The sequence below is a fragment of the Phaenicophaeus curvirostris genome, chromosome 2, assembly GCF_032191515.1.
Source record: "Phaenicophaeus curvirostris isolate KB17595 chromosome 2, BPBGC_Pcur_1.0, whole genome shotgun sequence".
In the NCBI taxonomy this organism is placed as follows: domain Eukaryota; kingdom Metazoa; phylum Chordata; class Aves; order Cuculiformes; family Cuculidae; genus Phaenicophaeus; species Phaenicophaeus curvirostris.
The window spans coordinates 106,324,648-106,338,935 of NC_091393.1; the positions used below are offsets into that span (position 1 = coordinate 106,324,648).

Sequence of the window (14,288 nt, forward strand, 5' to 3'; positions counted from 1 at the left end):
ATGTTCCTGCGCATCTGCCAAGCATGTCTTCTGCTTCGCTGCCCTTCAGGCCTCCAAAGAGCTGCCTATCCCAGCCCAGGAGACCGTCACTCATCTCGGGAGAACGAGATCCATTTCCTTGGGGTCTGGACAAACAATCGCATGTCCTCCGATCTCAGGGGAGTTTCCCTGTACACACTGCAGCAGCGACTGCCTTCACAAAGAGCACGTTTGTACCCAAGCCCATCTGCTGCTAAATAAGCATTTGTTCCAAGTTCCCAAATATCGAAAGCAGTGGAAACACCCACTGCTAATGTGAAATATTTTGCATTCCAGACCTGAGAGCTACGCTTGAAAATGTTCAGAGAGGAAAGAGTGTTTATTCACAGGAGAGAGGTGTAGGTCCAGCTATTTACTCAAGTCCACGTGTGCTTGCTGGAAGACAGCTTTGATCTTTGCAGCTCAAACAGCAGATGAATTGCAATGAAGGGAAGAAAAATATTAGTGTAAAGTTATCCTAGTAAATACCTGTAACCAGGCCTCACAGCCTTCAGATCTTTTTTTAAGTGCCTTATCAATTACAGCCAGGATGGCCCTTGCATTCTTGCCCACTGCCCCAAAGCCAGGCTCTTCTCCCCCCACTTCTTTCCTACCTTCTTCCCTCCACTCCCCTTGGGCTCTGTGGCCTTCAGAACACGTGCAGCCTACCCCCACAAGGACATGCATGCCTAGCCGCTTGGAGACAACATGGATTTTGGTCAAACAAGGTGCAATCCATCCATCACAGACACACGGTGCTATGCACCTACCTCTCTTAAGCAAGAGGGTTTCAGCAGGAAACATGATCCCATCAGCAAGAGCATTCATCACCCAGCGTGCAACTAAATATGGGTACTTGCTGCAGTTCAAACATCTGCCTATCTGCCTTTAGAAGATGTCTCAACCCAGGTTAATTAAGAGACCAGAAGACATCTTTAAAGGATGCAGAATATGACACCCCTTTGCTCGGTGCCAGTCCTCAGTGGTCCAGGACTCAATGTACAGACAAAGAAGTGTCTATGGCCATGACTAAGAAGTTGCTGTGCTTTGAAGCTCCTGTCACATCAGGATTACAGACCACCTGAGCACATCCAAGTCCCAAGGTGATCATGTGCTTTACAAGAAAAGAATAGTATCAGCTTCTCATCATTTCGCCCCAAATCAGCCCAGAATTCATAGAATGGTTTGGGTCAGAAGGGACCTTGAAGATCATCCAGTTCCAACCACCTTGCCACAGGCAGAGGCACCTTCTACTCCATCATGCTGCTCAAAGACTCAGCCAACCTGGCCTTGAACACCTCCAGGGATGGGGCAGCCACAGCTTCTCTGGGCAACCTGCACCAGTGTGTCACCACACAGCAAAACAGTTCTTCCTAATAGCTAACCTAAATCTCCCCTCTTTCAACTTAAAACCGTTCCCCCTTATCCTATCCCTGCACTCCCTGATCAAGAGCCCCTCCCCAGCTTTCCTGTAGACCCTTTCAGTACTGGAAGGCTGCTCTAAGGTCTCCCTGGCGCCTTCTTCTCTTGTCCGGGCTGAACAAGCCCAGCTCTCTCAGCCTGTCCTCATATGGGAGGGGCTTCAGCCCTCAGATCACCTTCTTGACCTCCTCTGGACTCACTCTAACAGATCAATGTCCTTTTCAGCTGCTGAAGGGATGCTCACTCACATCAACTAACATAACACTTGGTCTGGCTATGGATGACTTCGATCTGCTGGAAAACAGATGGCAGCTTCAGCTCAAAAAGCAGAAGTCACCTAAGTTGCACAACTGGAAATTTATTTTGGACTCTTTAAACCCCAGAGAAATTCTCAGACCCCATCCAATCATTCCTGTTCTCAGAGATCTTCTTCTTTAGGAACAGGCTTCCTAGCGAGCACAAGAAAAGCACCGATGTACAGAAACACAGAGCGCAACACCAGATATGGAGGCACTTCCAGAACAAAACAGACCTTTTGGGGTTTTTTTAGCTTTAAAGAAAAGTTGACTCAGCAAATACTTCCTCTGCTAGCATTTCAACCACATGTTCCAGCAGAAGCCAGCACACATCTGGCACACTGCAGTGTCACTGCCAGAACGATCCCAGCTTTGCTGAGCAACGGAAATGGAGGAACAAGGACCAGCAGTCCAGGCACTGAGCACTCCTGGAACACATACGTGGCAAAGGAGGATCACAGGAAGGACCCTCAGGAACCATGGACATCCCACACTTCAGAGGTCTTTCCCCAGCCCTTTCTCCAAGCAGCATTCACAGGCAATGGGAGCCACTGCCCCACAACACACAAAACTTACCACTAGCCTAATGATCTCTAGGGTCCCTCCTGAACCAAACAACTCTATAATTCTACGATCAAACTGTATGTTGTGGTCACATTGTTAACATCTGAGACTTTTTACAGTGTCCATGAGCTGGACAGCAGCATGTTCCACCCAGTGCTGTAGGACATGCTCCTGCTAAGAAGAGAACGTGCTTGGAACAGCAGAAAAGCTCCAGCACCTGGAAACAGGAGCAAGCTGATGGCAGCATGTTCCTCCTAGCGTTGTAGGACGTGGTCCTGCTCAGCAGCAGAAACGAGAAGAATACACACTTGGATCAGCACAGAAGCAACTAGAGAGGGGAGTGTGTGGGCAGGAAAGGTGGTGGCACGCTGGCAAGTAGATGAACGCTGCCACGGGTCCACGGAGCCTCGTGGATCCAAATCTGAGCCCAAGCAAAGCATGCACTCCCTCTCCAGAAGGTTGCCAAGGCAATCTGCAATTATGGTGCTAATCAGCTAAATAAGCGCTGCCTTTCCTGCTCATCAGCTGTAAATCGCACATTACCTGGAGCCTGGCAGCAGTGCTCAGCCACAGCTCCAAACACAAGAGGAGCAGAGCTATAAATAACTTTCCTTGGAGGCATTATCCTCTCCTCCATCCCCAGGTGCTGGGCTAAGGCAGCTCTGGATTTTGCAACAGAAATCACGAAGCAAACCGTCCAGTCGCGCTCGGCAGCCCAGGAGGGAGCGCAAGCAGGTACTGGAGACACGTAAGGACCCTTGGGTTGGAGCTCCCAAGCCAGGGGGGAGCGAGAAACACGGCGACGAGGGGCTTCGAAGCCAGGCTGGAAAACAGCTCGCACCCCCTGTGGTTCTCCCACCACATCCAAAATCCCAGGCTCCTCAGGCAAGGAAAATGGCGCTAGGAGGCCAGCAGGGAGAACCACCACGGAGCAGAGAGGGGCTGGGGGAAGGAACCGGCTTGTCCCCAAGCCTCCCCAGGCACCGATGGCGACGGCGGAGCTGGGGGACGAGCGGAGAGGCTGCATCGTGCCCAGCACAGCGCGGCTGCGCTCAGCAAAGGGGCGAATCCCACCCCCACCAGCGGCTGGGAAGCCAATTCCTGCGGGTGGGAGCCTGCCGAGTGCCCGCTGCTTTATCTCCCAGCCTGGATCTGCTCAGATCTCCCTGGAAAACCACCCGCAAGCAGCATTCCCGAGGTGTGTGTTGCGGGGTGGGGGGAACTAGAGCCGCCTCCCTCGCCCCTTCCCCGTCTACCCAAACGCCTGGCGCGTTTGCATCGCAGCCCATTCAGCCACGACGCCTCCCTTAGGAGCCGGCAGGGGAAAAAAAAAAGGGGATCCGGAGCCAGGCGGGGTTGGAGGGCAGCCAGGCTCCGGGATGGAAGGGAGGGAGGAAGGGAAGGGCTGCACCGCGGGGACGGGAGCCCGCGGACGCGCCGCCGCTCACCCAGCACCAGCAGCGCCCGCACCGCCGCCATCCTCCGCGCCGCCCGCTCACCGCGCGCCCCGCGCCCGCCCCATGCCGCCCGCGCCCCGCCCGCACGGGGGGGGCTTCCGGGGCGGGGCTGCGGCCCTCGCCGGCCCCGGGATGGGGGCGGCCACAGGGATCCTTCCCGGGATCCTCGCTCGCTGCGGGGCGGGGAGGGGGCGGCAGGGATGCTCCCGCCCGGGGCTCCTGGCACCCTCCCTCTGCCCCCACGGGCACCTCGCTGTGTCCTGGCATCGAGGATGAAGCAGAGACCCCTCCCCTGAGGTCTTGCGGCTCCTCGCAGTGTCCCGGGTCCCTCCCCGCCCTACGTGGGCTCCTCGCTCGCTGGGGGGGGGCAGCAGAGGCCACCCCCCCCACCCCCCCATCCCTGGGCTCCTCGCTGTGTCTCGGGCATCGAGGATGCAGCAGAGACACCCCCCTCCCCCCATGGGCTCCTCGCTGTGTCTCGGGCATCGAGGATGCAGCAGAGACACCCCCCTCCCCCCATGGGCTCCTCGCTGTGTCCCATGTCCGCTCCGGCCCTGCATGGGCTCCCCGCGTGTCCCGGGCAGAGGAGCTCCCTCCCCTCCTCCCCTGAGGCTCCTCGCTATGTCCCGGGTCCCTCCCTCTCTCCATGGGCTCCTCGCTTTGTCCTGAGGCGTCCCGAGCAGGCAGCAGAGCTCCCTCCCCTCCCTCCACGGGCTCCTCGCTGTGTCCCGGAGCCCCCTGCTCTTTTTCCACGGGCTCCTCACTGTTCACCGGGCAGCAAAGAGGCAGCAGAGCTCCCTCTCCTCTTGCCTTGGGGCTCCTCACTGTCAAGTGAGGCACAAAGAGCCCCCACTCCTCCCTCCACGCGTTCCTCGCTGTGTCCTGGAGCTCCCTCCCCTCCTTCCATGGGTTCCTCGCTGTGTCCCAGGCAGCGAGGAAGCAGCAGAGCCCGCTCCCATCCCTGCATGGGGCTCAGGACTGTTAACGGCTGCTCCCTGCTTCTCATCCGTGTCCCCCAAAGCCAGGGCACAGCTGGCTTTGTGCAAGCTGGCCTGGCCACCAGCAAGGCGCAGGCTGGAGGCCTCCCTTCCCTACCCCATGCTTCCCGTGGAGCCTCCTGCAACCTCTTGCCATCAGCTCTGGCAGCTGCAGCTCTCAACACCAGTTTTCCAGCCAGTTTGTTAAGTCTCCAGAATGCTGGCTGCTTTTGGTAGTGCATGGAAGAATTCCAGTCGGGCACCCCACAGTGTCCCCAAGAGCACTGCTGGATCCATCCCAGAGGATGCTGAAGCCTTGACTCAGCAAAGCCAGTGTCAGGAATTGGAGCGTGCCTGCTGCCCTGCACGGTGCTGCCAGCCTGCACCTACAGCAGAAGCCCTCACCATTCCCACCTCCAGCAGGGCCTGAGAGACCACAGAGCCGCCCCAGCAAGGGCGCGTGGTGTGCAGCTTTGGCAGTAACCACAGACCAGTCCTCTCTCATGGGAAAGCCACCGTGTCCTGCCACCAAAACGTCTTATGGTTGTGGTTGGGGACCAAGCAGCCTCAGAGGAAGCATCAACCTGTTCAGTATGTTCTAGAAAGCAAGTTTTACTTCCACTTGCAAGCTCAGGGAAAGCCAGCAAAGTAATTGATGTACAGCAAGAGGAAGGGTCTCAGTCCCACACACGCTGGCTGATTTTGCTTTCTTATGGACTCTGAGCCACCTGATCCCAGCCTCACATAAGGGAATTGCTTCGCCTTCCCCAGGAGGGAAGCCAGCACAGCACTGTTGGTGCAGCTATCATCACTGTCATCTGAGGAGCAATTGCCACATCAGCCCTCCCAGCTGCAGGCTGTCACAGCACCTCCCCAGCCCTACCTGTCTTTAGTGCCCCAGGGACAAGAACTGCACCACAGGACAGCCAGGAAACCACTGTCTGCTCTTGCTGTGCTTGGCCCGTTCTGCCTGAAGCTCCCTTGAAGAGGAGCGTGTTAACACACTCAGTGCTTCTCTCCTCACAGCCAGGATCCTTTGCTACCAGAGGGCAAGCCTTGTGAGCTCTTGTGAGACATCTGGAGTTCTGCACTCAGTTCTGGAGTCCTCAGCATGGGAAGGACATGGATCTGTTAGAGTGAGTCCAGAGGAAGCCAAGAAAACGATCCAAGGGCCGGAGCACCTCCCATAAGAGGACAGACTGGGAGTTCAAGATGTTCAGCCTGGAGAAAACTCAGGGGAGACCTTAGAGCAGCCTTCCAGTACTGAAAAGGTCTACAGGAAAGCTGGGGAGGGGCTCTTGATCAGGGAGTGCAGGAATACAACAAAAAGGAACAGTTTTAAGCTGAAAGAGAGGAGATTTAGATGAGGTCTTAGGAAGAAATTATTCACTGTTAGACGGTGAGGCACTAGCCCGGGTTGCCCAGAGAAGCTGTGGCTTCCCCATCCCTGGAGGTGTTCAAGGCCAGGTTGGCTGAGGCTTTGAACAACCTCATGCAGTGAGAGGTGTCCCTGCCCCATGGCAGGGGGGGTTGGAACTGGATGATCTTCGAAGTCTCTTCCAACTCAAACCATTGTATGATTCTATGATTCCTGCAGCCAACCAGCATGAATTTTCAGTCCCTGAGATGAGGTGCCCATGTGCTGTACAATCAACGGAACCAACTTTTTTCGCAGGGGAAAAATGAGGCTGGAGCAGACCCCATCCAACAGAAAACTACCTTACCTGCAGGGGAGTTGGCCACAGTTGTTTGTAGTAGCAATGTAAGCAGTGTGTGCAGCAAAGCAGAGGCTGTGCCTGGCTGAACACAAGGCTGTAACCTTGGCAAACATTACAGTCCTTCTAATTATCCCCAGCCTTGTAGCCTGGAGCACCTTGAAGAGGGAGAGAGCAAGGCTCTTCCCAAGCCACGTTGGGGCACCCCCCATTCCCACCATTAGTGGTGTGCAGCTGCAGTGGTTTGAGCTGGGTTTATTGACTGTTGGCACTGCCAGCTTCCCCCACGAAAGCGTAAAGGAATTTGTGGATGTGAAACTCACTGATCAATGCACAACACACAGCGATGCCGCTGCTGCTGCTGCTGTCAGAGCTGTCTCTCAGCCTGCAGCAGGTCCGCAACAGCATCGATGGACAAAGGCTGCCAGTGCCCCGGTCCTGGCTAAGGGATGGTGATTGACAGCCAGGGAGGCATTCAAGAGTCCAAAGAGAGCCACCCCAGCAGGAAACATTCATGATCTACATCTCGCTTGCGGCAAGCCCTTTCCCACTTCAAATGCCACTTTCCCTGTAGCAGCATTTCAGTAGCTCTGTTCAGGACAAGCGTCCATTTTCAGAGGAAGCAGGGCAGAGCCACACCTCGTACATAGTCACTTGCCTTCTGAGACATCATCAGCCTGTGACTTTGCCAGCCACAAGCCCTACTAGCATCCCTGGCACAGCTCTGACAGCCCAGCTCAGAGCCAAGAGAAGGCCAGGTCAGGCTAGCATGTTGCACAAGCCCATTTACTGCCTTACATGAGCCCCCAAGTGTTTCCCACCAGGAGCCTGCTGCAGAGGCTCTCCTGGTGCCAGCTCCAGCCTCAGCTGGCCACTGCAAGTAAAGTGCAGCGCAGGCAGGTTTTCTCCTGGCTGTGCCCTTGCAGGGCAGAGCGCAAACCCACCCCATGGTCTCCCGCTCTGTTGTTCTGTGGGTGAACAGTGGGTCAGGATGTGCATTTGTCTCCTTTGGGTCAGAACTGCCATCTACACTGGGTCCAGTCACAGGACAATTTGCAGGTCACCGAGAAGACTTACTCTGCTCGGCAAATGAACCAGATCTCATTGCGGCGCTGAGGGATGCTGGGGTTTTCATAAGAAGCGACGATGTAGGTTTCCTGGAGCACAGTGTCCGTGGAGCCCAAGAGCTTCCAGAAGAGACTGATCTCTCGCAGAATCGTCTCCTCGGTGGTCATCCCATAGAAAACTCTGCAATAAAGGGCGCAACGTAAGCAACATTCCCTCTTCACATTCCTCCTTCCCACAGCCAGACCTCCCATCACTTTGCCCAAAAAACCACAGCAGTCATGCAGGGCGTTATACACCTCTGCTAAGCTGAGAAAACACTTTTGGTTCTGGGGTCACCTGGTTATAACCCGGAGCGGTGCCCTCTCGGTGATGTGGATTTCAGGGTCCGTGGGAACAGGGGGGTTTTGCTGGAACGCTTGTGGGAGATAATAGGCAGTTACAACCTCACGCTCCAGCTTGGTCCCCTCCTTGGTCAGGCGGATTTCATTGAGCACCGGGACTGTCATGCCCAGATAGCAACCTGGAAGGAGGTAGGAAGGCAGTAGGCACAGTGAGACGGCTGGGTCAGTGGTGGCAGCCCTCCTCCCCGCTCCAGATGAACACGGGCAGGGCCCTCCCTCTGTGCAGCCTGCCAGCCCCCTCCAGCCCCTGCCTGCACACACCTACAGAGTTCTCCTTGCAGATGTAGCGCATGAGCTTCATGAAGCTCATGGAGATGCTCTGCTCATACATGGGCTCCCCCTTGGTGACACACGCCCACTTCCCAGATGGGTACTGTCGCTCCTCGTAGGCTGCTTCCTCGCACTGAAACAGGCCACACAGACAAGCCAAGTCAGTGTTAAGCACGCTGACAACACTGCAGCACTCGGGCAGCAAAACCACCACCAACAGGCAGGAAGTGGGGAGACAGGACCATGCCAAAGTGAGACCCTCCTGCTAGGTCAGTGATGGGCGGCTGGAGAAGGCGAGGGGAACTGGCAGCACAAGCACCTGAGACAACGACACTTAACAGCATCAGGCAAAAGTCATTGAAAGGAAAAGCACAGACAGCGGGACAGGGAGGCTTGGAGGCTCCTGGCATGCACAAGGATGTGGCACATCCTCAGCAGGGAACACAGGACTTTGTGCGCATCCCTAGTTGCTGTCCTGCCTACTCAAAAGGATGTTCCTGATTCCAGGCACTCGAAGGCCTCCAGCAAGGCTGATGTGATTCTCAGGTGCAGTGCCTTTTCCCTAGAGCTCTGTGTGCACAGACAATGGCAAGCAAAAAGCCTCCTGCCCAACAGAAGGGAAAGTCTGGCAAAAGAGCTCTACCACCCGGAAGAGCCGTGAAGGTTGGAAAAGAACTCCTCTCAGATTCTTCTTCCACAGCAAGAAGTGACAGGAGGAAAAAGAGACATGAACCCAGCTGGTGCAGCAGGGACAGCTTTGTGGGATGGGTCAGAATCTCTATTTCTGGTACAGATGCCCAGTCTTCTGGACAAATCCAACACAGAAGGGGGAATATTGTATCTGGATCTGCTCATTGGTCAGCTCATGGCATGGTTATAACCACAGGTACTGCATAAAGAGGAGCTGGGAAGTTGTAGCCAGCACCTATTTTCCTCCTCTCAGCTTGTTCTTCAGCCAGACGAAAGCAGTCATCAGACAACCTCACTCCACACAGCCCAGGGCACCATTCCAAACTTCTGTGCTCTACAGTTCTGCTGGCAGTGAGTGAGCTGGGAAGTTGTGACCAACCTCAACACTGAGCGCAGCCACCCAAAGCAGGTCTCTACTCAGAAAGCCAAACCAAAGGCAGAAGGAAGGCACGTGGGCTTGCTCCTGTGCCTTAGTGGGGTGCCAGGAAGAAGAGTGCCCCAAAACACCGCAGGCCAGATGGGGATATGCCTGCTATTGTGCTACCAAACACAGCAGAGCAAGAGCATTTTCCAAGCAGGAAACCACCAGCCCTTCTAGACTACTTGCAATTCTCATACACAAATACACCTACCAACCCAGCCAGGCATGGTGTCTGGTCCTTCTGCAGCCCAATAGTTCCATTAAGCACCTCCACTCTAGAAGATGAGACTTGACCAAGTGAAAGAGTGAAGATGTTTCACACATATGCAGTGGCAACAGGTCCCTGCCTCATGAGCTGCGGAACTTGACTGAGAACTACCAGAGCAAGGCTCCATAGGTGGCTTAAGAATTCATTTCCCATCAAGAGGATGAAGGCTTGTAGCACTGACAGCTCAGAAGGAGCGACCAAATATTTCTGACTTGCCTGAGCCTGGGAAATGTGTCCATAAGGGCCCCAGTTCGAGAGTGCCCTCAGCACTAATGCCAGAAAATGGTTCCTATCTCCTCACCCAGCCCCAGGGTCAAACTCCAAGAGTCCTCCTCAGGCAAGGAGGGAATGCCAATAGCAACAAAAGATCTTCATGCCCCACAAAGTCTTGGGGCCCCATTCCTGCCTGGGACTGGCACAGGTAGAAAAGAGCCCAGACTAAGTCCCTGGGACCCAGACGATCAGGGAAAGAGGGAGTGCTGAAGCCTCAGTTCAGAGCTCTACAACCCACACGCTCAGACGTGTTTTACAGGCTGGGCATCAGCCCAGAAGAAACTGGTTAAGCTCTCTTCAAACAGAGGACAATTGACAGATGTCTTCTCGGTAGCAAGCCCGACCAAGCCTGCAGAGACACAGGAATCAGTCTGATGGGTGCTTCTTCACAGTGATTTCTCAAACCTGTTGTGTGAGAGATGAGAGGAGGTGTGCAACTTGCCCAGCAAGAACAGGAGACCTCCAACTAGAAACTATCATATTTGAGTTGAGAGCTGTGACAAACCACAACACATGCTCTGGTACGACAGCCAAGGTCACAGGCCCTGTGTTTCCCATGGAAGTAACCTTCTCAACCAATAGCCACGTAACTAGCACAAACACAAACCCAGCAACAAGGCGCTTGGAGCAAGGCAGGGAGCAGAGTCCAAACAGAGAATTCATTCTCCTTGATGTGCCTACCCTAGCAGAAAATAAGTTGTTATTCAGAGGCAGCTGGAAGCCAGGAGGCCAGAGAAAGCAGCAAGATCAGTCCGATTTTAAAATAAAGTCTGGGAAGTTGAGCATTGCCAATACTCAACACAGAAGGAGATGCAGGAATCATAGAATCATCTAGGTTGGAAAAGACCTCTAAGATAATCCAGTCCTCAATACAGAAGATGAAGGAATCAGAATTATTAAAGCTGGAGAAGGCCTCTAAGATCACCGAGCCCAACCGTCAGCACAACACCACTGTGCCTACTAAACCATATCATGAGATGCCACGTCTGCATGCTTTCTGAACACCTCCAGGAATGGAGACTCCATGACTTCCCTAGGCGTCCTGTTCCAATGCTTCACTACTCTTTCAATAAAGAAATTTTTCCTACTATCTAACCAAAACCTTCCCTAAAGTAAACTGAGGCCAGAGAGAACGCTGCACCAATCCAGAGCTGCCAATCTGGCTGCAGTGCTTCTACAGAAACCTCTATAAGGCTGATGTATGCAAGCCAAGATGTGGCCACCTGCCCTGCAAGGAAGAAGCTCTTCGGCTCAGTGGGCCGGCGGCAGCACTTGCAGCAGCCTCCCCATGGGCAGACAGCAGGCAAGAACGCTGGGTGCGCAGAGCAAAGCAGCGCTCACCTTCTCATGCTGCGCGAGGGTAATGTAGGGCACAGGCTCGCGAGCCTGGCTGTGCCGGGTCATCTGGACAATAGGGCCTGCCATGTCTGCAAAGAAAAGCACAGGAGAGGAAGGAGAGGCTCATCTAGGGCTGGAGAGCAGGAATCCTGCTGTGCACCAGGTACGCCAACCGTGGTATGGTGCTGCTGGTCCCAAAGCCAGCTCACAGGGCACTGCCTGTCCTGAAGCCACTCACAGGGAGCTGAGGGTCCTGAAGCCAGCTCATAGGAACCTAGTGGTCCCAAAGCTGGCTCGTAGGGAGCTGCCAGTCCCAAAGCCAGTTCACAGGGACCTGAGGGTCCAAAGCTGGCTTGTAGGGTGCTGCCGGTCCTGCGCCAGCTCATAGGGAGCTGAAGGTTCTGAAGTCAACATGTAGGTCACTGCCCATTCTGAAGCTGGATCACAGGGAGCTGAGGGTCCTGTAGCCAGCTCGTAGGGTGGTGTCCATCCCAAAGCCAGCTCATAGGGATCTGCTGGTCCTCAAGCCAGCTTGTAGAGAGCTGAGGGTCCAAAGCTGGCTTGTAGAGTGCTGCTGGTCCTGAAGCCAGCTCATAGAGACCTAGTGGTCCCAAAGCTGGCTCATAGGGACCTGCTGGTCCCAAAGCTGGCTAGCAGGGAACTGAGTGTCCAAAGCTGGCTAGTAGGGTTCTGCTGATCACGGAGCATGCTCGTAAGGAGCTGAGGGTCCAAAGCTGACTCGCAGGGAGCTGCCAGTCCCAAAGACAGCTCACAGGGAGCTGCCAGTCCCAAAGACAGCTCACAGGGACCTGAGGGTCCTGAAGTTAACTTGTAGGTCACTGCCCGTTCTGAAACTGGCTCACAGGGAGCTGAGGGTCCCGAAGCCAGCTTGTAGGCTGCTGGTCATCCCAAAGCTGGCTCATAGGGATATACTGGTCCTGAAGCTGGCTTATAGGGTGCTGCTGGTTCTGAAGCCAGCTCGTAGGGACCCAGAGGTCCTAAAGCTGGCTTGCAGGGAGCTGCTGGCCCCAAAGACAGCTCATAGGGACCTGAGGGCCCTGAAGCCAGCTCATAGGGACCTAGTGGTCCCAAAGCTGGCTCATAGGGAGCTGCTGGTACTGAAGTCAGCTCGCAGGGAGCTGAGAGTCCTGAAGCTGGCTCATAGGGACCTACTGGACCCAAAGCCAGATCGCAGGGTGCTGCTGGTCCCAAAGCCAGCTCACAGGGAGCTGAGGGTCCCAAAGCCAGCTCGTAGGGAGCTGAGGGTCCCGAAGCCAGTTCGCAGGGCCCTAGCGGTCCCGTAGCTGGATGCAGGGAGCTGCCGGCCCCGGCACTGCCCGGCGCTGGGTCCCCCCGGCCCGCAGCTCTCACCTCGGGGCAGGCTCACCCGGTGCGTGCTGGCTACGGCTTCCCAGTGGGCGAACAGCCGGCCTCGCTCTTCCTCCTCCCTCTCTTCCCCCTCCTCCTCCTCCTCCTCCTCCCCCAGCGATTCCAGGTCCTCCAGCGTGATCCGCGCCATCTCCACCCGGAACCCAGCCGGGCGCCGCCCCGACCGGCATCACCGGCCCCGTCACCGGCCCCGCCCCTCGTGGCGCCGCCGCCGCTTCCAGGGTCGGGTTTTTATTTAATAAAATAAGAGTACAGCCATGGCCCAGCCCGCGGCGGGTCCCGCAGAGCCCCCTGCAGCCGGGGCGCGGGCGCAGCGCAGGAGCATGCGATTCCCGAGCGAGAGAGGGGCCTTCCCGGGGCTGCCGCTCCCAAAACCATTCCCAGACTATCACGGGGCCTCCCGCGACCCCAAGGCTGCGATTCCCAAACTAGCGAGGGGCTTCCTGGGACCACCATGCCCAATCTGATTCCCAAACTAGCAAGAGGTCCCCCAGTTCTGTGATTCCCAAACTAGCGAGGGGCCTCCGAGGACTGTGATTCCCAAACTGATTCCCAGACTATCAAGGGCCCTCCCGTGACCCCAGGGCTGCGATTCTCAAACTAGCAAGGGGCTTCCCAAGACTGCGATTCCCAAACTAGCAAGGGGCCTCCCAGGACTGCAACTCCCAAACTAGCAAGGGGCATCCCAGGACTGTGATTCCCAAAGTAACAAGAGGCCTCCCAGGACTGCGACTCCCAAACTAGCAAGGGGCATCCCAAGACTGCGATTCTCAAACTAGCAAGAGGCCTCCCAGGACTGCGATTCCCAAACTAGCAAGAGGCCTCCCAGGATCCAGGACTGTGATTTCTAAAGGAGCAAGGGGCCTCCTAGAACCCCAGGGCTGCGATTCCCAAACCAGTGGGGGTGCCTCCTGGGACTGCAATTCCCAAACTATTGAGTGGCCTCCTGGGATCCCGGGCTGGATGGGTGGACAGAGAGTGATGGGGAGAACAGAGCGGTTGAAGTGGGGACGTGCCGGGTGCTGCCCGGTGCAGCGCAAAGCAGTGGTGTGCCCGCTGCTGGGGGGCCAGAGGCGGGGGACACCTGCAGGCAGGTCAGTTGGAGGAGAGCAGGGAGCTGTGGGAGGACAGGTCCATGCTGCTGGCGCTGAGGCCTCTACTCTCTGCACGGAGGCCTTGGTTGCCCTGGAAAATACACCATCTGTGAGTACTTGCAATCCACACCCACACTCAAAGCAGCCAGCCCACCTCCTACACCCCTTGCTCTGCAAGCCTGGACTCCCCTAGTGCCACAGTTAGGTACCATGTCTGCCCTCCCTGCTCCCATTCCATGGCCAGAGGGTTTGCTGGACTCTGCAGGCAGGGAGGTGGTGACTCCCTTCAGCAACACCTTCAGTTTCAGAGGCACAAATCCACTCCTTGGGGAGGCAGAGTATCTCCAGTCCCACACGCCAGCAGAGGACATCCACATGGGTGAACGCCTCTGGTGGGGTCCTGGTCATGTGTCACTGGTCATGGCCCCTGTGGCCACAACACCCCCACCCCAGCACCCATTCCTGCACCAGCCCCACCACCTGCCCAGTGCTCACCTCAAACGAAGCATCGCTAGACTTGTGCAGGTAATTTAATGACGCAGCTCGTTTCATGCTACAAGAAATCAAAGAAGAGGAGATGTGACCTTGTTGCACCCGGCCAGACCCTGGCCCCCAAAGTGCCAGGGC

The 14,288-nt window shown here is 56.0% G+C and overlaps 3 protein-coding genes across 6 annotated transcripts in view; all 3 read right to left on the reverse strand.

Annotated features, from left to right (window-relative positions):
- The window catches only part of PTK7 (protein tyrosine kinase 7 (inactive)), a 46,248-nt gene extending 42,444 nt beyond the window's left edge, over positions 1-3,804 (reverse strand). Inside the window, exon 1 of the mRNA XM_069850334.1 lies at positions 3,749-3,804. Within this exon, the coding sequence (XP_069706435.1) occupies positions 3,749-3,779 (31 nt within the window). The 5' untranslated portion in view covers positions 3,780-3,804. The remainder of the gene's footprint in view (positions 1-3,748) is intronic.
- Positions 3,805-6,681: 2,877 nt separating this feature from the next.
- LOC138717110 (heme-binding protein 1-like) lies at positions 6,682-12,698 on the reverse strand. Its single transcript, XM_069850376.1, has 5 exons — positions 12,550-12,698; positions 11,182-11,267; positions 8,180-8,321; positions 7,854-8,037; positions 6,682-7,697 (listed from the first exon to the last, which is right to left on the reverse strand). Exons 1-5 carry the CDS (start codon positions 12,695-12,697, stop codon positions 7,523-7,525), a joined length of 735 nt encoding a protein of 244 aa, XP_069706477.1. The 5' UTR covers position 12,698; the 3' UTR covers positions 6,682-7,522.
- An 84-nt stretch (positions 12,699-12,782) lies between these two features.
- KLC4 (kinesin light chain 4) overlaps positions 12,783-14,288 on the reverse strand; it is a 29,517-nt gene continuing 28,011 nt past the window's right edge. For 3 of the 4 annotated variants that reach the window (XM_069850353.1, XM_069850354.1, XM_069850352.1), the window contains exons 15-16: positions 14,157-14,214; positions 12,783-13,752 (exon numbers count right to left, since the gene is read on the reverse strand). In XM_069850353.1, the coding sequence (XP_069706454.1) occupies positions 13,663-13,752; positions 14,157-14,214 (148 nt within the window). In that variant the 3' untranslated portion in view covers positions 12,783-13,662. The remainder of the gene's footprint in view (positions 13,753-14,156; positions 14,215-14,288) is intronic. The other variant, XR_011336823.1, reaches the window with a different exon arrangement.